We start from the raw sequence: 25,022 nt of genomic DNA on the forward strand, positions 1-25,022 counted from the left end.
TATTATTCTTAGGTTTGGTCTTTTTACGGTGTCCCAGATTTCCTGGATGTTTTGTGTTAAGAATTTGTTAGATTTGTTATTTTCTTTAATCAATGTGTTTATTTCCTCTATAGTATCTTCGGTGTCTGAGATTTTTTTCTTCTATCTCTTGTATTCTGTTGGTTATGCTTGTCTCTGCAGTTCCTGATCAATTACCCAGATTTTCCATATCCAGTCTTCCCTCGGTTTGTGTTTTCTTCATTACCTCTATTTCATTTTTCAAGTCTTGAACTGTTTCCATTACCTGTTTGATTGCTTTATCATGGTTTTCTTGGGTATCTTTGAGAGATTTATTCGTTTTTTCTACTTTTTTGTTTGTCTTCTCCACTTCTTTACAGCAGTTTTTCACATCCTGTTTAAGGTTCTCTATCATTTTCATAATATTACGTTTAAATTCAATTTCTTCTACATCTTCTAGAATAGGGTGTTCAAGTCTTCTTTTTGTGTGATCCCTGGAATCTGGTGTTGTCATGTTGCCTTTCAGGTTGTTGGAGGAATTCTTGCATTGACACCTGCCCATCTCTTCCTTCAAATGCAGCCAGGACAGTTTTGGTGTCTTGGTCCAATCTATGCTGTGACTGAGTCTGGGTGGATCTCCTCAGTGCAGGAGCAGGAACTGTTCCCCTTTGGGTGAATAGCCTCAGTGCAGGAGTAGGCACTGTTCTTGGGCCAAGGGCCTCGCAGCCAATAGGGCAGGTTTGGGGTGGGGGGCAGGGATGTGTGGAACAAAGAAGCCCCTGCAGCAGGAGTTGAAGGGGTCCAGTGCTCCCTTCCTGGATGTTCTGCCCCGCCCTGGGATGGCACCCACTCACCGGTCTGAAAGGTTGTCCTCAGCCATTAATTAGATTCTTTAGATACATAGAGATTGTATTCTACATAGATAGGTAATCGTCAGCCACTTCAAGAATCTGTAGAACATGACATTTAAATAACTTAGGGTTCTATTGATGTGAGGCATGAGTGCTCCTGACAGCACCAATCTATTCCCAAGAGAATGGTAAGCACCAAAGACACTCCACTTGGAGTTTGTTTCCTTCTTGGCTCAATTGGCCTTGGGCAAAGAACTGCCCATGCCTTGACCACTGACAAAGTACATGGTGTCCAGACTGGATAAGCAGGGCACAGGAAAAAAGACTGTCAAACCTTGCCAAGACAGGGTAATATGGTTCTCAAATTTTTCCTGCCTCTAAAAATGGTCTGTCAGTTACTCTAGGCCTTAGCCAAAGTTGGTGCTTCAACATTGCAAATGAGACTTTGGGTGATTGCTCAGGTAGCCAATTATCTCTGTCATATATTGCACATTTTGGAAGCTGCTTGATTGCACTTCCTGCCTACTCAAGTAATATTATCTCCCTTCTCAGGCCTTTGATGGGGCTGAAGATTAGATAGTTGTAGTTAGCTTCCTCTTATGATTTAGCCAAGCCATTTCTGATGCAAGACTTAGACTCCTTAGGATAGAACGTTTATTAAAACATTTAGCATATGTTCCTTGTTTAATATTGTTTATGCTGGTTGTAATCCTAATTTTATACTTGATATCTGTTCCTAGTGTATATAGTTTTGTATTGGGTTTGGAACTCTCTTATTTAGACAAAAGGGGGAGATAATGGGGAACCTCCGTCAGCCAATGACCTTTAAGAGGCTGGACCAGGTTAGAGTGTGAACATTTGGGTACACAAAGAAAACCGCAGGCCTGCCCAGGGCTCATGTGCTCGCTCGCTCTCTCTCTCTTTCTCTGGTTCCTGTGTTACACACCTGAGGTTGGACTTCTCATTCCTGTTCCGTGAGTTTGCCCCTTATAATAAAGAAATATAATTGGAATCTTTTGGAATTAGCTTGGGATTCTTTGGCCCGTATCCTCACCCTACTTTTCCCCAACATGCCTGGAGCCTGCTCGGGCTTGGGATGTCTTAAAACAGTTCAGCCCAACTCCTGACAAGCCCTGGTGTCTCAGCCCAAACGGGTGGTCTTGGGAAGGATGAGTGGTATTCTCCAACTACCCAACAAGACAGTGTTGTCAGCCCACAGCCTCTTCCCATGTCACCACACACAGCCCAAGGCCAGACAACTTCTCTAAGCTGTCATAAAAAGGGGCCATTCCTCACTAAGGGTACAATTTGTTCTCTCTCTTCCTCCTCCCCATCTCCTTCCCTCTCACCTTTCCCACCTTCTCTTTCCCCCTCCCCTTTCCCTTTCTCACCTTCCTCTCCTTCCCTACCTCTCCCTCTATGTTTTTATCCACTGTGTATATTCTTTATTAAAACATTTATATCAGCTCTGGTGTAGTGAATACTTCACACACACACACACACACACACACACACACACACCATGCCTTGGACCCATGGTTGCTGGCATGGCATAGGTCTGCTTTTTATAAGGACACCATTGGTGCTGGTTTAGGTCCCACCCTGATAACTTCATTTTAACCTAATTCCTTTTTATAAGGTCCCTAACTCCAAGTGCAATCACATTCTGACATTCTGCATGTGACATCTGCCTCAAAGGCAGACTTTGGCAGGAACACTCCCCCAGAATCCTATTCTAGAGAGGCCATAAATACTCTGAGGGGTAGATAAACTCAAGGTGGGAGCCTGACATTATATTCATTGGCTTTCAGTGAAACTCCCAGGAGGACTTTGGAGCTTGAAAGAGAAACCTGCTATTTCTCCCCTTGCACTTTTGAATTTCCAAAGCAGCTGCAGAAAGTGTCAGAGCCTAAAGAAGACAGACTTGCCAGGACTTAAGGTAAGACTTTTGGGCATTCCTTCACAGGGTCTTGTCGGAACTTGAACCCTACCAAGAGGGACCAAAGACCTGGGTAAGCTCTGGAAAAATCCTTTAGGAGCTTCAGGTGTCAGGGGTCCCCTGGAGACAGTGCACTGAAGCATGGTGAGACCTTACAACAACCCAACCTTGGAGACTATGGCTTCGGCACCTGGCAGGCTGCTGAAGAGTCAGGACAGGTCCCTGGAGCTGTTCCAGCTCTGTCTGAGCAAAGTAATCCCAGGAAAGAAGGCTGAATGTGTTGGGAGAGGGCTGGGACAGGGGGCATTCTGACTGACCTCTCCCCGAGCCCATCTGTTCAATGCAACGTGGTCAGGTTTGTTTAGGACCTCAGCCAAGAACTGGTAGGGGGAAAAAAAACTTGTTTGTTCCCATGTTTTCCTATCGGGTCCCCTGGAGCACAGTCTAGTACTTAGCTGTCTATATCAATTGCCATGTCTGTGACCATATGACAATATTGTTCTTCAAACACTGAACAACAAGGAACCTTCTCTGAAAAAAATAAAGTGTGGGGAAGTGGGGGGAGATAGAGCTAACCTGTCTTCCCATGGCATGCGACAGAGAGGAGCATTCAGCATAGCATTTATTTTGAAAGAGAGACAGACAGATGTTCCATCCAAACCAGGTTGGGGCTACAGCTAGCTCCATTAGCAGAATGTTTGCCTAGGGATGCACAAAGGCCTGGGTTTGACACAAGCACTCTCAGCTCCACATAAACTGGGCATGGTAGTGCATGACCCAGCACTTGGGAAGTGGAGGCAGGAGGATCCTTAGCTACATACCAAGTTCCAGGAAAATCTGGGCACATGAGACCCTGTCTCAAAAACAAACCTCAGCCTCAGCATTTTCTGCATGACTGTTCAGGTTAGCTAACCTCTCTGACCCTCAGTTCTTCTACAAAATATCCATAGGAACAGCACATGGCTGGAGGAACGGCTTCCTATCTCTAAGGCTATGAGACATAATCAGTAATCATTTGCAGTTGCTATAGCTGCTGCTATCTGCCACCTCCCTGGAAAACTTGGGGTTCCTGAGAGAAAGCTCAGAGTTTAAGGAGACATGGCACGTGATGCTTGACATGGTATGTTCCCACAGCTGAACACCCAATGGGCACAGTGCCCCTCTATAAAAGTTAAAACAGTGTTACAGAAATAAGCCTAGATTCTAAGTCCCCCCCCCACCCAGTGAGCTATGCAATTAGTCTTCTCCACTCAAAACCCTTGGTCCCCGTGGGACTTACTGGAGAGATGGGTGATGTGGAGATGAGGGAGACATCACGGGGACTTCCTTGGCTGTCAGGTCTTTCTCTTGTTCACTTTTTTATTGGGTGCTAAGAGTTGAATCCAGGGCCTCCTATGCACTGAGCAGTTCTGTCACCAAGTTTCATTTCCAGACCTTTTTACTTTTATGTAATTTTAATCTTGAGACAGAGTTTCATTAAGTGGACCAAATTGTCTTGCAATTACTCTATAAACAAGTAAGCCTTGGATTTGCAATCCTCCTGCCTCAGACTCCTGAGGAGCTAGTATCATAGGCCTGCACAGACCCTACTTGGCAGGCGTTTTGTTGTTGCTGCTGTTGTCTTCTTGGATTAGCCTCAAGACAGGGTCTCGTGTATCCCAGACTGGCCTCAATATCACTATATGGCAGAGGATGACCTTGAACTTCTAAATCTCCTGTTTTCCCCTCCCAAGTGTTGGGACCCTAAGCATGTTCTACCACACCCAGTTTCTTTGGTGCAGGGGGTAGAACCCAGGATTTCATGCATGTTTGGTGAGCACTCTGCCAAAAAGGGAGTCTTTCTGTGCTACTGGGGGGTCACAAACTTTTCCAGCATCAGCGTCACCCAGGAGGCACAGTAGAAGACAGAGAGCATCTGGACGGTTGGCTGAGATTTTACCAAGTGATACTCGCACTGCTGACCTAAAGACCACACTTGAAGATCCATTTGGCTTAGTATTGGAGATGAAATAGCTTGGAGTCTAGGGGCTGCAGGGTTCAGAGGAGAGCCTTTCTGTTATGGATGGCTGCCGCCCTTCAACAATGGGCGAGCTGAGAGTGCTCGCCTGTGCTGGAAGTGAAATCGCCAAGGAAAGTGCTGTCCATATCCACCTTTCTCAGACAGGCCACGGAGCTAACGTTCTTGCACCTCCAGGTCATAAAAGCAGAAACTGAGAAACAGACTCAGAGCTGTCTAACCTCTGGACCCTGATGCTGCCTTGTCTGGGGGTTTACCATCTGTAGTAGAGAGGGCAGGTCCATCAGCCAGCACTAGAGTAGAGCCGCTTAGGGGCATTTTCCTCGCTCTGGTCCTGCTAGCACTGTGGAGCACCTTGAGTTTGTCATCTAGAGAGGCCAGGAAGCTTCCCGCTTGCATATGGCTAGAACAGGATTTTGTGCCGCAGCATGTGGCATCCTGCCAGCAAGGAGTGTACAGTTTATGTGCAATAAGATTAAACAGAAGTGAATGTTGACGGGTGAGTTGTTCCTCATCTGAATGGGAACTATTTCTACCTCTTCGTTGTGCTAATGAGGCTGCCTGCTTCCTGCCACACATCCTTTCTCACCAGCGCAGAAAAATCAAGACATCCACCAGGTCTACCTTATCAGAGGTCAAGTCAGGACCACGGTCACATTGTTCTCCTCCAGCAGCCTCAAATGCTGGAGATGGAAACCATGAGCTATAAGGGGCAGGCCGCCCCAACCAGTAGCCAGAAACAGCAGCTGGGATACAGATGAAAGGAGGGTAACAAAGTGCCCACGTCGTTCTGTTCTCAGCACCTGCATGGCAGCCCACAACCATCTGTAACCCCTGTTGCAGGAACTCTGGTTCCCTCTTCCAGCTTCTTTAGGCTCCAGGGACACGCATGGTGCACAGACATACATGAAGGCAAAACCCATATACATAAAAAAATAAACTAAATAATTTTTAAGAGACCTAGATTTTCAAGTAGGGCTAGATCACGTGAATATTGTATCCCCAGAATATGAACTTCCAGAAACCAAAGACATGTGTCTTGTGCAGTAGGCTTGCATTTTAGTGAAGACAATGATAGCCACAGGGAGGGATAAGATGGATTGTTGATTTGTCAGTGAAAATTGCATCTTGTGTGTTTTGTAGCATCTCTACATCATGAACAAACAGCAGAGTGTGTCTGCTGTCACTGTCCCAAGTAATGCCCATGCCGTCCAGCCTACCTATGCTGTGGCCTCTGGAAGCCAGGAGAAGCCTTTGGAAATGACCGCTTATCCGGCACCAGCAACCATGCTCCAGCACAATACAGGGAGTGCAAACTTACAGAACCCACTCATTGTGATCCAGAGCCCAGCAGGAATGACAGGCCTGCAGGCCCAGCCCGCTGTGCCCCAGTATCCAATGGGAATGGCTGGTGTGCAGGCTCCACCAGGAGTGATCCAGTACTCACCAGAAATAACAAGTGCCCAGGTCCTGCCTGAAGACCCTCAGAATCCCCTGAACACTGTCCCGGGGCCAACACAGACCTCAAGCTATCCCCAGTGGAACACGTCCTTTATGTCCTTTCCTGAATTTAATCCCAAGAAATTCATTAACGAAGAAGTCAGAACATTAGGGGTGAGTATGACGTCATCCCTCCAGCTTTGTAAGCCTATTTCTGGTGCCTCTGGGTTCAGAGGGCAAAGGAGGGTAGCAGGTTCTAAAGGCTAGGTCTGGGACAACCCCACAAATGGCAGTCCCACCCTGTATCCCTCTGCTCCCATTTCACTCCATAGGCTCTTAGAGAGGCTATAAAGGGAGCGGTCCGTTTCCTAGTGATCAGGGGCCAGGCTCAATAGCAGTTTCACTAAAAAGACCATTGACCCAGGCAAGTGGCACAGGCCTCTGAGAGCCTCGGCTGCTGTTTTTCTATCAGAAGATCTAGTAAGCTCCTCTATATCTTACAAGCTCTGAGGTGGCCGATTTCCCCCTCCACTAAGGGTATCCTGCCTCCTTCCTGCATCCTCTAGTTTCATTTGACACTTTGAAAAGTTCAGCTTCGTTCTACTTTTTGAGGCAGAAACAAGATCAGTCCTATGCCACTAGAAGCCAGCCAACTCCTAGTAAGATGACTGATTCACAGGACAGCTGGCTTCTAGCAAGTCCTCTCTCTCAATGCACTTGCTCACTCAGCATGGAGACAGATGCAGAGATGACCAAGGCATGGACCTCAAACACCAAGGGGGGATTTATTTCATGGTAGTTATTGTAACTGTACCTTCCAGCAATCTCCATGAAGACACATACACAGTTTTGGGGCTCAAAGAGTACAGATGGCCCAGATTCCTTTGAGAAGTCACAACCCTCCTAGAGGCAAGAGGACAAGAGCAGGTTCAGGAGGAGACAGACTCAAACAAAACCCTGCTCTAATGGGGATCTGGCTAGTCTATGCCCTACAAGGCTTCAAATATGTCAGAAGCTTTGTATGGTGATGCTGAGAGCCAGAGAGACCCTGGGGGGTAGGGCCTAGTGAGAGGTATAGGTCACTGGGCTAGTCTTTGTAGAATCTTAATAGTTCTCATGGGAGCAAGACTGGCTTTCAGTCTCACTATTTAATCTCTCCCTCTTGCAAATACTCTCACCATGGTACTATTTACCACGCAGTGACACAGCCAGGGAAGCCCTCACCAGAGCCTGCCTTATGCAACTTAAACTGACAGTCCCAAAACCGTGAGCTAAATAGACTTTTTTCCCCAAATTACCCAGCATTTGGTATTTTATTTCACCAACAGTAAATGGGCTAATACATACCTAAACCCTCCTTTCTTGTCTCTCTGTAGAAATAAATAAGTAGGTTGGGTCAAGAACAGAGAGCATTGTTTGTATCCCCAATTTATCAGAGACACCTTTTAGACCAAAGTCTGCAAAACTGTCTCAGGAATCCAAATGCTGATCCCAAGGGCCTGCGGAGACTTGGATTGCATGTAGGAAGGTGATGTGGCGATGTTACGTGGGCATTATAATTATTTTGTGATTTTTACCCAATTAATACTGGTGAAATGTGTGTTAGCTCTGGTGACCGACTATCTGAAGATATTTGGAAATCCAAGTTCCAAAGAAAACTGCTCTGAACCATCTTACCCTTTTTATTGCCCAGGGTACCCACTGGTACCACCTGGGGAGCTTTAAAACATACCTGGAACAGGCCCCCCAAACCAGAGACAGTGGTCTAGTCTAGATGTTGGTCTAGATGAACCCCAATACCTCGAGTGGCTCTGGGGTACAGGCAAGGTGCTAAAGCCCAGGCCAGCAGCCCACAGTCGGGTTCCACTCTCACCGGTCTGCTCTCTGTTCTCCCCACAGGCCATCCAGATCCTCATTGGCCTGTTTCATATTGCCTCTGCAGCCAACCCTCAACTATACGGGACCCGTACTGTGCTGGGGCTCTCAGGGTACCTGGTCTGGGGAGGACTGTCTGTGAGTACAAGGCCATGTGGTCTCCTTTCTAGGTCATCAGAGGGGACCCTTGGACCCTACACCCAGTCATATAACCCTTACAGCTTCGAAGTCTGCAGGCGCTGCTGAGGCTGAAGAGCCCGCCTACACCCTGGCAATACCACCTCCCGCCTCTAAGGAGGTTTGGGCTGCAAACATTTAGTACCATATTATTATCAGAGTTTTTAGGATTAGAGCCTGAGCTATGCAGCACTAACAAGCCAGGCTCCACTCACCACCTGTAACAGGCCAACTGAAGAGACAGGTCAAAGCAAAAAAGAAAAGAAAGGTGGTTTATTCGCTGTAACCACAGTGAGAAGAGAAAGAAAGAGGCCCAGTGACACCTCCCCCAGTTTCACTCTTAAGGTTTCTGTAGAGGATAAGGGGTACACATGACTAAGCAGTTATGGCCAAGGTGTGGTCCTATTCATCACTGACCCATCATTGCCTCAGCTCCAGACTGCCCTGAAAAGTCACCTGACAAGTTGGCAGAGGCAAGCTCTTCCTCTGGCTGCCACCAAGCTTCAGCCTTCTCTTCCTCCAGCACTGAACACTTAGAGCAATTTTAACCCCTCGTATCCTCGTCTTAATCCCTAATATATGTAAGTCGGAGTCCAGAGAGGTTCGTGCTTCACACAGCATCTGCCTCCCATTCATAAGAGCAACTGCAAATTTTTCAAGAATTAATTAAGCAAGTTGTCCAACCATTCAGTGATAGGAAACTGACTATTGCAGATAAGCAGCCAGGGTCAAGGCCTTCCCCTGCTGTGGAAAGATCTCACGGGCAGGGGGCAGGCATTTGCAAGCACAGCCCTGTGTAAGTGAAAGTCAGGGGAAGAGGAGAACCCTTCAGAAGGACAGGTCAACTTGGGATTTAGGGTGCAGGTCAGTCAGGGTCACACAAAACTTCCACTGGGTCAGTGACTCCTTACCTAGAAAACTTATATAAACCTTACAGGCAATAAAGGCTGAGTTTAAGAGGAGTTTTAGTATAGAAAGATTTTAAAAAACAGAAAGAGGCAGAGCCTTCAAGCCTGGGTTGCCAGGAAAAGTGAGAGGTATTTCCAACACCAGGAAAAGCCCGGGGAGCTGCTGGTCTAGGGGCTCTCAAGAGGCAGAAACTGGGTGAAGACTGAGATCGTGCCTGCTGAGATGGGTTAAGCTTCTGGGCTTATCAAAGGGCAGGCTAATGGGGATCTTGGGATATTTTTCTGACTTATCCAGGCAGCTGTGCCACTGAAAAGCTCATGCCCACATGAGTGATGACTCCCAAAAACTACATTCCCTGATCTGCTTCCAAAACTTGTAGACACTCCACTAAAGAGTTTCTTCCTCCCCAGCAAGTGACTTTTAAATTTTTTTATATGATGTATTTGATCATGGTTTTCTCCTCCCCCAACTCCTCCGAGGACCTTCCCACCTCCCTACCAACTCAACTTTATAACGCTCAGTACTCTCACACATTCTCCCTCTCTTTCCCTCTCTTTCTAGTCCCCCCTCTTTCCCTCTCTCTCTCTCTCAAAAAATTTTTAAAAATGAAAATCAAGACAAACAAGCAAAAAAGTCAGTAAGACAAACAATTTCCAAAAGGAAACAAAAAGACTCCTACCCCACCCTCCAAAAAAAGAGTTTGCTCAGCTTTTCAGACCTTGTATTTTTCTGAGCTTCCTGAGCCGTGACACACACACACACACAAATAAATGTGATATTTTTATTTGTATGTCAATTTTGTCTATTTTAAATTATTCCCTAATGCTTGCATGAGTATGTTTTGAAGCACATTCTCAAATGGCTCACTGATGGTTTATGACTATACAGTTGACTTTTCTTTTTTCTTAGCGATAGGGTCTCACCAGGTAGCAGCCCCTGGCTAGCACAGAATTCACTATAAACCAGGCGGCCCATGAACTAACAGAGATTGGCCTGCTTCAGTACCACCACCCCCTCTAAACAGTTGACATCTGCACATTGATCTTCTATCTGGTGAAATAACTGTACTTCCTTATTAATTCTAGTGACTTTCAGGTGTGCTGGAATTTCTATAGAGGCTCTCGTATCATCCACTATTGAAGACACCATGAAAGCACACGCGGTTCTAGTTCATTCCCTCGTCACAGCACACTGGTTTTGTGCTCCCCCCCGCCAAGTTCTTGGGTTTCAGTTTAGTTTTAGGTCCCAGTCCTCCAAACTCAATGATCTAGGGGGAGCCTACTTTCTTTAAAGATTTCCGACCATGCATTTCAGCTCTCCCTTCTGACTGCACAAGGGTAGCACACTTGACCGTTTAGAAATGTTTCACTCAGTGATCCCTAAAGAAAGATACCTAGTGCGGGGGAGGTGGCTTAGTGGTAAAATATTTGCCCAGCACATCCAAGACCCCGGGTTCTGTCCTTGGTAGTACAGAATGAAGCGGTGTGAGTAGGAGCTATGGTTCCTGCAATGGCCACTTTCACAGGTGAGAAGGAAAAGACTTCAACAATAACTCAGAGAGATCAACTGTGTGAAAACGGGGGCCTTGTTAGGACTCTCAGGCTGGTCCAGGGGCACAGCAAGATGAATTAGTAGCAGATACAAAGCAGGACCCCCAGTATCCTCTCTCCCAGCCTCAGTACAATGACCACCATGCTACCCTGCCCCTAATTTCCCAGGATGCGATCGTATTCAAAGACAGGACAGTGTGAGCAGTGAGTGAGTTTGGACATGGTATGGCCCACTGTGCTCTTGAGGAGACCTAGTCAGACGGTGGCGATAAGGAATGACTTAGGGCATCCTACATGACCTGCAGGGATCCGAGCGCCACAATATTTGGTAGGTTGGAGACAGTGATATTGTCAAGAGGAAGCTCACAGATTTACATGCGTGGGAAACACAATGTTTGGAATTTAAAAACACATTTTTTTTATGTTTATGTAGTTTATCATCTCTGGATCCCTCTCAGTCTGCGCTGAAAAGTGTGCCAACAGTTGCATGGTAAGTCATAATGCCATTTCTTTAATGACCCATGAGTCTTTTTTTTTTTTTAATTTTTTTTTTTTTAAGTTTTTCGAGACAGGGTTTCTCTGTGGTTTTGGAGCCTGTCCTGGAACTAGCTCTTGTAGACCAGGCTGGTCTCGAACTCACAGAGATCCGCCTGCCTCTGCCTCCCGAGTGCTGGGATTAAAGGCGTGCGCCACCACCGCCCGGCCATGACCCATGAGTCTTAAAGAGGCCCTAAGGACCATTTACTTGACTGAATTAATCCCTTATTTTACATAACTGGCCATGAAATTTAAAGTGCAGGGCCCAACTGTTAATCTAGTCTGTTTTCCAAGCTCAGTTTTTACAATGGAAATTCCCTTGTTCTCGGCAGCTAGGGAGCCTGGCTTCGGAGCATGCATAGAACTGTAAACTCTGTACTCCTGTCTCATTTCTCCAACACAGTCAGACCTCTGAAGCAGGCATCAGTGAGCAATGGACAAAATGGAACATGGGGTGCAGGTCCGTAGTCACTCTAGCTATCACCTGCACGCGTCTTCCTCCATGCTCCCAGGTCAGGGCCTGAGGGTTATGGGATTTGGTCCATGACCCTGTACTCATACCAAGACTCAGGAAATACTTCTTATCCTACCAGGCACAATCCTGGGGAATTTTCCCCCATCCCCAAGGCTGCTTAGAGCAGGTAGGGGAGGGAGGGGAGGGCGTTCACAGCTTGGGGAACTATTTCTCCCTCCATGTGTGCATTCTGCTTAGATGGCAGGGGTCCCTAGATGAGAGACCTCCACCCCACCACCACACATGTCCTAGGAGTCAAACAACAAAGCAAGAGAAGGCTCTAGGAGTGGAACAGGAAGGAGCTTTGAGGTTTCACTGGGCAACTGGCAGAGCCAAAAGGATTCAGATCCCCAACAAAAGGGTACAGGTCTTAAGTGTGTAGGGAGGGGCCAGAGAAAGCCACTGGCCAAAACAGGGAAACAGAACTGACAGAAACACATAGACACACAAAGAGCCACATAGCAAAGACAGCCAAGATGGCCACCACGCATGCATACCCCTGAACAAACAAAGGGAGTCTGGTGATGTCTCACGTGGATCCCAGACACTGGCTCAGCAGTCATGGCCAACATTTCTTTTGTGCCATAAATAGAAAGTCCCTTAACCAGGGTTACCTTCAGAGGCAACAGATCATATAACTCTTTTTGAGGGGGTGTCAGAGGAGCTTGGACTTCTACAAGCACCAAAACCCTGGGTTTCTAGAACAAGACTTGGAGCTTTCCACAGGACTTTTCATGGTAGGTGAAGTAATAAGGGCGGTGGCGGGGCTGCGTCCCCAACACCCCAGCCGCCTGCCCGGCTAGCTTATGCCCCAAAATAATTACACAGACACTGTATTCTTTTAAGCACTGCTTGGCGCATTCTCTTCTAGGCTAATTCTCACATATTAATTTAGCCCATCTCTAATCATCTGTGTATGGCACCCCAAGGTGCGCTTACCAGGAAGATTCTAGCCTATGTCCATCCTGGGTCGGAGCTTCATAGCGTGCGTCTGCCCAGGAGCCAGGAGCCGTTAGAGGCCTCAGCATAAATGTAGAGCTGTGTATAGGAAAGCAACTGATTATTTGGAGTTGATCTTCTATCCTGCCACATTACTAAAGGTGTTTATCAGCTGTAGGAGTTTTTTGGTAGAGTTTTTGGGGTCACTTATATACACTATCATATCATCTGCAGAGCTGTGGAGTCTCTGACCTCACTTCCTCTTCCTCCCAGCATTTTGTTCTGTTTACTCCTCCCACCTATCCTCTAACCAATAAAATGGGCCAGGGCAGTGCCTTTATTAGCCAATGACCTTCCTCCATCAGGTAGGGGTAGGAAGGAGGGTAGTTTCAAGTTAAATTAAAGATGGCTCCATGAGACAAGATGGAGGAACCTTTGCCCCATCAAGAGAAAGGTCAGGTTTTGCCTAAAATCACACAATGAATATGTGACAGAACCGGGATTTGAGATCAGAATTCTCTAGTTCTAAAGCTGTGCTGAAACCTATTGCATTTGCTACTGCTACATAATGCATCATATCCCAAAACAAAACAACAAACAAAAAGCATTTAGCAATTTAGAAAAGTCATGAGAATTTTCTGTACAATGCCCTGGGGGTGTTCTGCATTAAACAGAAAGCCAGACCTGGGCCAGCTGGAGACGGGTATGTATTGCAGTCATCTCCCTAAGGTACCTTTTTCATTAACTGGACCTAAACAGTATGTCTGCAACAGTTGTAGCCCCAACCATAAAGCATAGATCCCTCAGTCCCCTTGAACCTTTGAAGTGCTGTTCTTCATCTCAACTGCCAGAGAAGAGCCCGGTCGTCTGTTGACCTATGCTGCAACCGTTAGAGGCCTCAGCATAAATGTAGAGCTGGTTCCAGGACCTCCTTCCCCTTTCTTCCTCTACATGGCTTCTGTCTGTTAAGGAACACGGGAAATGAAGGGCAGGGTTATTCCCTAAAGCATTTCCCGATTCCTAATCCCTGATCTACAATGCGAATTTCTACTACCTGGGTTTGCCTTCAAAAGAAGCAACCCCTCAACTCCCCAACATCAAGTAATCTCACATTGTCCTTCAGTGTCCCAACAGGGCTGACCAAACACCGCCCACATCCTCTGGGAAACAATGCCCTTGCCAAGCAAGGGGCGTGGCATTCCCGGGGCCTCTCCGGGCTCCATCAAATGACTAACTCCTAACTGAAATCTCTGCTTCACTTTCTACAACTGGCAGCTGCCCCAGACTCAGCCCAGATGTGACATGTTGAGAACCCCACTCAAGGAAGCCGCCTGAGTAGAGACAGACAGCAAACAGTTAACATCTCAACACAGTGGCTAGAGCCCTCACATCAGAAAATCTTTCCCAGCCAAGCATGCCAAGCCTGGCTCCAGCCCCAGGCTCACCCTCAGCCTCCTTAGCTTCCTACTGTCTCTTCTCAAGGCAGGTTTGGTGTCCTTGCTTCTTTCTTCTGCAGAGCAGGCCAGCAACCTCCCCTTGCCTCCAAACAGCTTTCCAATCTCATTGCCTGCCTCAGTTGCTTAGCCAGGTGGTGAGATGCCCCCAGTGGGTAGTTCCTGCCCTAAAGAGTCACGGCATAAACAATCATTATCTCACTATTCTGGGGTAAATGAACAGACTTCTGTCCCAACCAGCCTGGTCCTCTCCTTTCTGCCCTGCTCCCATTTTGTCCTGCATCCTAAGTCTTCCCAAATGCTGAGCCTTGAAAACCTTTGCTCACCATTCCCCTCCCTTAATGTCCTTCAGGTGAACGCCAGCATCGGCATGAATGTCGTCAGCTCCATCTTTTCCCTTCTTGGTATCATCATTATCATTTTGGATCTGCGTTTTTCCAGCTCGCAAAATGGTTCACTGATGGTGAGCATTACAGCTGACTGAACCCAATGTTTCTTCGGGATCAGGAGGGCTTACGTGGTTGCTCCTTGAACAGGAAGGAAATGCAACAGAATTCCATCCTAATATGATCCATAAGTTGCAGAACTTCCTCCAAAATCCTGCAACTGCTATGGCAATCATAATGTTCTTCACACCACAGTGAGGACTCTGAGATTAAGAGACAAAATGTCTTGGGAGTGGAGATGTGGTTGCTTGTCTCAAGCTGAAACCTGGTCCTCCTTCAGGACTAATCAAGCTGACCACAGAAACGTGGCCGAGCAAGAGACCCATCTACAGGTGTGAGGGCAGTCCTCAAAAGGAGAGCTTCCCTGTAGGCTCCAGAAGAAGCCTAGTCCAATGACAGGACATGGCAGGAAACCATGCAAGGTTGTTAGCATCTGGAGTTCAGCCCTAGTCCACAGGATGGACTGACAAAGAGGTAGACTGGGGTCATGTAGAACAGAAATTTAGGATTCCAAGAGGCCTGAAACCAAACCCTGGGATCCCATCTTCTGCTGAAGGGGAAGACTAAGGAGGAGAAGTACTCCTAGAACCCTGCCTCCACAATGCACTATGGGTAGGGAAATGACAGGAAGCACCCTGAGCTCAGTCCTGCTCTCAAAGCTCTGATTCAGACCACGGAGATGGAGCTAAGACAGCCAGAAGCCAAAAGGTCCCGACCTCACTGGTACATCACCAATTCACAGTAAGGACCCCAGCCCCTCATACCGGTTCACAGTCAGGGCATTTGTTAGGGTTCATCATCTCAGAAACAAACTTTAAAGCAAGTAGTTTGTGTAGAGAGAGGAAGTAAACATGACCTCAGGGCAAGGAATCTGGGGTGCTTACATACCAACCCTATCAGCCACCAATGGAAGACTGCTCTCCAGGGGGTTGTTTGAGCTTCAGGCTTGAGGTATAAACAGAGTGGGCTCCTAAGGCCACAAAAGTCCACAATAAAAAAAATGCAGTGGCTGACAGGAGGAAGCTGAGGTGTACGGGATGGATATGGTGAAGGCACATAAAGGTCACGTCTATGTCCAGGAAACCACACACAGAGGGGTCTCCAGTTTTCCAGACGAGGCAAGGGACATTTGCTTTAGGAGAGCTACAAATACAGACTATCATCCAGTCAACCCTGATGACTGAAAAGTCCCCATTTCCTCTCTGCCCCTAGAGTTGTTTGAACGCGATCTCTGGAGCTCTCTTCCCCTTCGTCCTCCTGGAATTCATCATCACCTGTGTGGTCTCACATTTTGGGTGCCAGGCTGTCTGCTGGGCCCATTTTGAGGTAAGTGTTGGGCTTTATTCCATGAATCAGAGTCACTCTGGGGAGGTTTAGCAAGAGGAGGTTAAGTTTGAGAAAAGAAGGACTGAAAGGGTGTATCAGGCAAGTTCTGCTGCGTAACAAACTACACCGAAACCAAGTACCTTAAAATAGCAAGCATTTACTTCGGCAGCTCTCAACCTGTGGGGGTCACATATTAGATATTTACATTACAATTAATAATGGTAGCAAAATTACAGTTATAAAGTAGCAACAAAATAATTTCATGGTTGGGGGTCCCCACAACACGAGGAACTGTATTAAAGGGTCAAGCACTAGGTTGAGAACCACTGATTGACTTGGTTCTGGATTCTGCGTGTCATCCATGTGTAGGTAATACATGATTTGCTCCTCGGTTCATCTCACATAGCCTCACTCTTTAATCTGCACCCAGCTGCTAACAGGCTTCAGGAAGGCTGGTGTCCAGGGCTCTTAGTGGGTTAGTCAATCTCTGCTGACTTTTCTCATCCTCCAGTATGTCAGCTTGAGTTTCTTCCCAAGGTGGCTGGATTCCCAGCACAGCAAGACATGTAATTCCTCACAGGCAAGCACTCTAGTCCTGGCTTGTGCCCTGCTTGCTGATGTCCTATGGCCAAAGCCACTCAGGTGGCCAAACTCAGAGCCTGGGAGCAGAGGAAAAGCTCTGGCTCTGGGGAGAAAAAACTACAAAGTCATCCAAGAGGCATGAATAGGAGAACTAACACTTCTAAAAAAAAAAAAAAAAAAAAAAAAAAAAGGCAGGTCTGGAGAGCACTGACTGTTCTTCCAGAGGTCCTGAGTTCAATTTCCAGCAACCACATGGCGCCCTCTTCTGGTGTACAGGCAGAACATTGTATACATAATAAATAAATCTTTTTTTTTTTTTTTAAAAAAAAAAAAAGCAAACCATGTTTATCCCCAGCCCAGGAGTCCCAAGCATCCAATTCCATTGCCATGCTTGAAGTCCAGGGTCCAGTTTTGGAATATGATTCTTCTTGGCACAGTAAGCTAGAAACTAAAAGTAACCTTGAGACTGAGAATGCAGGCTGAGAGTTTGGTTGGCACGCCAGAAGCCCTGGATTTGTTCTCCAGCACTGCATGAACCAGGCATGGTAGTGCAAGGCCTATAACCCCAGAAGGTGGGAGGTAGAGGCAGGAGAATCAGAAGTTCAATGCCATCCTTGGCTACTTAGCAAGTTTGAGGGCAACCTGAACTATATGAGACTCTGTCTTTAACAAATGGCAATAATAATAAAAAACAATTTCTATTAACATACCCAACAGAGTCTAGTGAGACAAGAACCAGATAACTCAAGTATACTTTCCCATTCAATAGAGAAGGACCTTATAGGAGGCTCAGAACAGTCACTGCACCGTCAAATTCTAAGATCCTATGGAGAAGTCTAGAGAGATGAATCGGTGGTTGAAAGCACCGACTGGTCTTCTGGGGGACCCAGATTCATTTCCCAGCACCCACAGGGCAGCTCACAACTGTCTGTAACTCTAATCCCAGGGGATCTCATGGCTTCTTCTGCACTCTGCAGGCACCAGACACACACAGTGCATACTCATATGTACAGGCAAAACACCCATACACACAAAATAATTTTTAAAATTTAATCCTGAGAAGCAATATGGCCCACATGGGGACAGAGAATCTTCCCTGGTTAGGAATGTTCAGCTTGAGGAAGGACCCGCCATTATTTTGTACTGCCTCCTGGTGTGTCTCCCTAACCCACCATTCCCTGGGATCTCCACCTCTAGTCTCTTGGCTCTACTGCCAGCAGCATCTTCCCTTTCTCATATAGTTCACCTTTTCATCTTTAGAAAGATGGGCAATTATCAATCATATTTGTACTTGGAATAACATCAGTTCATATTTAATGGTCTTTTTGTTAATACAAGTCCCTCAAAATCCCTGGGGATGCCAAATGTGCCAGATTATGGCTTTTGCAACTAAACAAAAGCCTTGTCTTTAGTTGTGTTTTACCAGACCTCTCTATAAATCTACCTATTTAAACACCTATTTGGAGATCAGGCTTCTCCAGGACTAAGCCCATAAGATTTTTAGAAGCTTTTCAGTGTAACCTCACTAAAGGCTGGAGACATGATTCAGTCAGTAAAGTGCTGGCTGTATAAGCTTGAGGACCTGAGTTCGGATCCCCCAGCACTCACATCAAAGGGCAGTTTCTGCAGCATACATCTGTAACCCCAGCACTGGGGGTCAGGAAAGGCAGCACAAACACAGATAGATGGAGCTCACAGGCCCACCAATCTAGTCAGTCACTGGGCTCCAGTGATCCAATGAGAGACCTTGTCTCAAAAATAAAGTGGAGAGCCAGGCAGTGGTGGCACACGCCTTTAATCCCAGCACTTGGTAGGCAGAGGCAGGCGGATCTCTGTGAGTTTGAGGCCAGCCTGGTCTACAAGAGTTCCAGGACAGGCTCCAAAGCTACACAGAAACCCGAAAGAAAGAAAGAAAGAAAGAAAGAAAGAAAGAAAGAAAGAAAGGAGAGCAATGGAGGAAGACACACAGTGTCAATCTCTGGTCACTATACACATGGGTACACACAGTCACACATAAGCCCATGCTCTTGTGCACACACACATAAACACATGCACAGTCTTACCTAGCACAGGGTTGTATAGGCACAATCCTTTCTGTGTGGGTCTAACCCTAATCTGACATTTGTTCTTAAGCCTAAAATTTACCCATTGGTAACTCCAGAAATACAGCCCTAAGATGTAATAGCTCACAAAACAGGCATTTAGCTCATGATCCTCTGGGCCTTACAGACAGTTCTGATCTGCTGGGATCACTGAATCAACAGTCAGTTGCTGAGATACCCAGTGGTTGAGTGGTCTTGGATAGACACACATGTGTCTGGTAGTTGGCAAACTGGTTGTGAACAGGGGGGAAAAAAACCTGGGCTACTTATCTCATTATTCATCAGGTCAGTCCTGACTGCTTTCTGTTCCAATGAGCAGCAAAAAAAGATCAAGCCCCAGTAGGCAAACACTTCACAGGCCCTGACTTATATCCCTATTACTACTGTCTGCTTAGCCAAAGAAAGTCATGTGTGGCCAAGCCCAGCCTACCCCATGGAAAGAGGACAGGAAAGAAATTATTGCCTTTCTTGAAGTTCAGAGGACACTGATGATTTCCTTGGTCTTTCAGAACATATCTGTGATCTCACCTATATTCAGTAGCAACACTGTCAACACAACCAACGGACCATTCAACTCGACCAATGGACCAGTCAACACTACCAATGGACCACTCAACACTACCAATGGACCAGTCAACACTACCAATGGACCAGTCAACACTACCAATGGACCAGTCAACACTACCAATGGACCAGTCAACACTACCAATGGACCTGTCAATACCACCAGCCCACACAGTGCCACCAACATCCCAGTCCAGCTCAATGTCCAGCCCACCATCCCCAATAATGCTTTCCCTGAACACTCATACAAAAATGGAGCTGATCTTGCCCAGAACTAGCTGATGGAATGCCCGCTTCACTGACACAGAAGTACCAATGCAAGTAGCTTTGCTTCCACATGAAACACCTGAGACCTTGACCATGGCATAACCACTAGGCCAAGATAAACACCCATACTTCCCCCTCTTCACTCTTAAGCTTTCCTTTTGTATGTTATTAACGCAATTTTTAATAAATAAATGTTTCCCCTTGACTCTAAATGTCTTTTAACTTTAACAAAGTGCATACAAAGTTGCATTTTTTTTCTTCTGTTGCTCCACTTGTATGCTTACTGTTGAGAAATCAATTCTAAACTAGACTAGTAGACAGGCCAACTGTCTAATTACCCTCCCCCAACTCTAATCCTGAAGGGTAACTCTCTCCACCTGAGGAACATGGGAGCAGCACCAAGAACATTAACTGCCCGACCCTGGTGTGTGTCCCCAGCACTCCTGGGTGTGAGAAACAGCAAATGGACACCACGGTGCCTGCTGGAACTGTAACGAGCAAGCCACCCAAGCCCAAGAAAAAGCTGTCTAGATTGAGTAGTGGTAGAGATGCAAACTCCAAACCCTCTGTTACCTGTACAAAGGGGCTCTATAAGAGGACCTTTCAGACCATAGTCCCTCGTTGCTCTCCAGCCCCCTCTTCTGTCCTTCTGTCTTTTCCCAGAGTCCTTACAATGGGCAACATGCACAAGTGATAGGATCTATGTTCCTGGTGCTGTTTCACCGCATAACCACTGCTCCTTTCCCATGCCCAAGGCTGTTTCCAGCTGAAGAATCTACAAAGACCAAAGAGCCTCTTTCACTAGAGTGACCCTGGCTCCCGGCACTGCTTCACTGAGTGCCTATGTTCAAGCATTTCTTTTTATTTCATGTGTGTGTGTGGACATGTGTTTGATATGTACACAGGTACATACTAGTGCAAGGGTACGTATGAGTGTGCTTGTACATGTATGTGCAAGCATGTGGAGGACAGTATCAGATGTCGTTTCTCAGGCACTCTCCTCCTCTTCATCTTCCTCCTCCTTGAGACAGATTCTTTTTTGCTGGCCTGGAATTCTCCAAGTAGACTAGGCCAGCAAGCCAGTGAGGCCTAGGAATCTGCCTGTCACACCTCCTCAGAGCTAAGATAGCCATCATGTGCTGTCATGCCTGGCTTTTTCTTTTTAACACAGACTCTGAGGATCAAACTAGGGTCTTTATGTTTTCAAAGCAAGCACTTTACCAACTGTCCCTTCCGCCCCTCAAGCATCTCTTTTCTGCCTGCAATAAGGAAGGGTGTTGGGCCAAAAAAAAAAAAAATGTAAAAGGTGAAACTTCCATATTGCAGCATCTACTAGCCTAAAGCTCCACACGGTCACAACTCTGGTGACACACATTAGCAGTCACCAGGGGGCCCTACGATAAGAATGGGGTCCTTAAGTCCACTCAAATGCATTCTAGTGCAGAAATCACAGTACTAAGAAGTAAAGGTAGTGGGCAGGCAACATGTGAACAAAGCCTCTACCTCACTGTTACCAGGCTTCTCCCACCCCCATTGTTTGTCTTGTAGAGGGAGAGGTAGTTTCAGAGAGAGATAAACCAAGACCTGTCTCCCAGGCTGGCCTCAGACTCCCTCTTAGCTGAGGATGACCTTGAACTCCTGATCTTCCTCCCTCATCCTCCTAAATTCCCTTCCCATTCTGAAATTTCAGTGTTCCGCTGGGGAAAGGGAATTATCTCACTTCTCTAGCCTCAAAAGTTTCCAGAATCTTTCATGTCAGCAGACAGTAGACTGATTAACAGGTGAAAAGATATTTAAATGTATTAGGTGCCTGCAATAGAGCTAGATAGGCAAGAAATAAGCAGCTGAGGCTTGGAGGGAGGGGATAGCAATGTAGGGGAGGAGGGTGGAGGGAGGGTGCAGGCTGGACGGTGGTCTCAAGGCAGGAACACAGATAAACTTTTTCTTGGGTAATAAAAGTTGTAGGCAATGATTGTGACAGCCTGAGGTGTTGGCCTTCAGTGAGTGTCCTGTGACATTAATCTCCCCTGCTTGATGAGATGAGGGCACACCTCATGGCAACGATAAGGCCTGGTGGAGAATCTGTCTTTTTATTTTTATGTATATTGGTGTTTTGCCTGAATGTGTGTCTGTGGAACTGGAACTGGAGTTACAGACAGCAGTGAGCTGCCATGTGGGTGCTGGAAACTTAACCCGACTCATCTGGAAGAGCAGTCAGTGCTCTTAACTGATGAGCCATCTCTCCAGTCCCCCAGAGAGTCTATCTTCAGATAATGAAATTTCAAGAGTACTCTGAGAAGCAAGTCGTAAGGAGGAAGAGGGTGAGAGACACAGGAGGGCTGAAGGTCAGAGACCTTGAGTCTTCCATATCTCAGAGATCAGATGCCAACAAGCTGTGCTCTGGAGGGTCTGTTTCCTAAGCCCAGACAATGCCTACGGCTGCTCGTACTAAGAGATGATCAGGCTACCCCAAAGGTTATTGCAAGAGATTTGAACATGGGGAAAGAGGCATCAAAAATAACATGAGAAGCCAGTTGGCAGAGACTGGAAACCTCCCTACCAAGACTGCATACAGAAGACAAATGGGAAAGGCAGGTTCTATGCAAACGACCTATAAAGGGCCCTGGTGTTGGAATGCCCAACACTTCTGAGCCTCTGAGCAGTCCCAGGTGTCTATCCTACTTCCGTTCTCAAGAGAACCTTTCTCTTACTTAATAACTGCCCCTGTCAGTCACTACCCATGTATCCCTGGTCTAACTCCTCATTCAGGGACATAAGGATAGAAGTCTTATCATGTGCCCTCTAGGCTCAAATCTGTGCCTATAACAAAGAGGCAGACCCTCTGCTATATCACAAAAGAGAATTCACTTTGCTTCCAGTCTCCTGTCACCTGGGCAGGTCTGGTTTGACCTGGACTTGGCAAAACTATCTCCTGCATTTATACTCAGTGGAAGACCAACTCCATGGCCTTGCTGACCCTGGCTGCACAAGGACAATTGGGTTATGTCACGTGCCTCATCCTCCAACAGGGGTCCTCCAGCGGGGAAGTCAGGCATGCTCAGTGTTAGGTACAGAGCTCACAGTCTCCTGTGTCTCAGGTTGGAACTGATCACTCCCACTTCCTGTTGGCATAGGAAGTTACCAGGCAACCCAGTTCTGAGGACCTGAGAAAATAACTCTGACCCTCTCTTCAGGTGTAGGTACTCACTGACCCAAGGACTACGGCCATTTTTACATTCGGTCTGCCACACTGATCTCTCCCAGGGTTAGCTGAGAGCTGGTCCAGACCTGCCTCCAGGATGTCTTAAGCCTATAGGTTCTACCCAATCATGTGGCTTTCCCAGTTGTCCCATAAGATATTTTGTGAGATCCTGAACCCAGAAACTCACAGGCTGATTTGCTAAGCACTTGAAGGGCACTGTGTATACAAACACAGACACATATTCACATGAATGTTTATGCTTAGACCCTCTGCCACCTGCCATCAAAAAGCTGTGAGCCTCCTGGGCCCCTTGTTTAGCTGTGGTCAAACCTGGGAAGGCAGAACACAGTCCTCTCAGGGCATCTCAGTAAAGAGGAAGGTGGAAGCCGATGGGTCCCCACCCCAGCTCTAGTATGCCAAGCAACTCACTTTCCTCTCTGAGCCTTGATGGTTCCTTCCAGAGACTGAAGCAAGGAATGGGATACTCTTGGGTCCTTTGGAGGCCAGTGACCACATAAGTGGTTGCCTCTGGCCCCACCTCTGAGAGACAGGCGGAAGCCTCTGAGCAGGGAAGGACTAGGAACCTACCAGATGCGCAGCTCCCAAGCACTGATTTCCAAGCCCCACACACACACGAATAGCAAGGTTTTCACAGGATAATGTGTGACTGTGGGAGCGCAGAGGCAGAGGGGAGCCAGCAGCCCGCACAGCAGCCGTGGCAAGCCGGTGAGTACCCCCATTGTCCTTTTAGAAAGACCACCGGGGAACCAACAGGAGAAAAGGTGGGGGTTTGTGGGGGCCCCCAGGGAGGGAAAGAGAAAGAGATCATTGATAGGAACCCACCAGGTACTAAGGGAAGGAAGGAAGGAAGGAAGGAAGGAAGGAAGGAAGGAAGGAAGAGATCAGAGATCTTAGGGCCACCCACTCCAGCTAAGGGCAATGAGAGACCCACTAGACAGGAAAGGGGGACAAAGGAAGGGTATCTCTCTTCTCTCCTCAAAGCCAGGGCCACAGATTACTCAGGTACCTGCCAGGGATCCTGGGGAGACAGTAGCCCTCCCAAGAAGTAGAGAGTTCCTTCTTCCAGAAGCCAACTCGTGTTAGATGTCCAACCTAGGCAGATGATTCCAAATCACACACAGGTGCCCTGCCTGCCCCTTCTCTGAGGGGAGAGGGACATGGCAAGGGTCTCTGCTAGAAAACTCTTCTGGGCAAATACTGTGTCATTTGCAGATGGGAAAGAAGAGGCTGCCCCTGCTGCCAGTTTCAGTGGTGGGTGCCGGGGTAGAGCTGTGGGGTATGTGAAGTCTAACCCGAAGGTAGGAGAAAATGACTGAGCGATCTGTTTCCCCATGGCATGTTGGCATCTGGTGGCATCGCTTCTGGGATGATGGGGCAGCCCTGGGCTGTCCTGGAAAAGCTGAGATTAGAGACAAGATGCCTGGTGCCACAGGACCAGACTTACATAGATGTGAGTTCTTGCCTGGTCTGAGAAATGGCTGCAAACCCCCGATGTATATATAGGAAGTCTTAGAAGCCTTAAACACCTCACCCCCACTACTACAGATTCACTTCTGTGACGTGAGGAAACTGAGACCCAGGGAAATCAGACCATTTGCCCAAATTCTCTCAACTTCATCTCCCCAGACAGTAACATACATTCTTACCAGGCTGGGAGCAGGATCTGTGACTTAACTACTAAGGTAGGCTGCCAAGTCCCAGATGTGTGACCCATACATCTCATCCCAGAATCCCCACCCCCTACAGGCACTCCCTTCCAGCGGCCAACACCTCCTCAAAAGGCAGCTTCAACACAGAAATAAGCAAAGCTGCTTTGGGACCCGGGTGGAAGTAGAGGCTGTCTAGAGACACTCCGGAGACAAGTGCCGACTGCCCCAAGGGTGCACCAGCTAGCACACCCGAGCAGCCCACCACTACAGGTCCCCTGCCACTGAGGCTGTTAACACCCAAAGCCCTGGAGGAGTGAAGACCTCCTCCATGCCCAGCATGGGGCCAGACATTGCTAGGTGGCCATATTCTCTTCCAGAGAGTCAATGGTTTGGTTTGGTTTTGTGGTTTCAGTCAAGCCTAAGGAGCTCTGTGAGGGTTAGTTCTTTTGAATTTAGATATTGGTACTTCTTTGCAGGATGTGAATCAAATGTGTATTTCTATGATGTACATAGGTATCTGTTTCTAAGTAAACTGTTTACTTTAATTTTTAGAGATTCACAGCGTTTCCAGCAGAGTGATGCTTAGGCAGTCCTGCTGCTTTTCCAGTCACCCTTGGGCTAAACAATAGCAATTTAGTAACTTGCAATTAGCCTGCCTGGTCTT

General features: G+C 47.2%; 1 protein-coding gene across 1 annotated transcript; it reads left to right on the forward strand.

Annotated features, from left to right (window-relative positions):
* Nucleotides 1–2,665: 2,665 nt before the first annotated feature.
* Nucleotides 2,666–19,678, forward strand: Ms4a18 (membrane spanning 4-domains A18). The gene is made up of 7 exons (XM_041662101.1): nt 2,666–2,787; nt 5,948–6,418; nt 8,144–8,257; nt 11,189–11,245; nt 14,552–14,662; nt 15,858–15,971; nt 19,165–19,678. The coding sequence occupies exons 2-7, from the start codon at nt 5,960–5,962 to the stop codon at nt 19,495–19,497; spliced, it is 1,188 nt and encodes a 395-aa protein (XP_041518035.1). The 5' UTR covers nt 2,666–2,787; nt 5,948–5,959; the 3' UTR covers nt 19,498–19,678.
* Nucleotides 19,679–25,022: the final 5,344 nt, after the last annotated feature.

Source organism: Microtus oregoni, unplaced genomic scaffold (genome assembly GCF_018167655.1).
Source record: "Microtus oregoni isolate MIOR12 unplaced genomic scaffold, Mior012 000012F_ref0000307, whole genome shotgun sequence".
Classification (NCBI taxonomy): Eukaryota; Metazoa; Chordata; class Mammalia; order Rodentia; family Cricetidae; genus Microtus; species Microtus oregoni.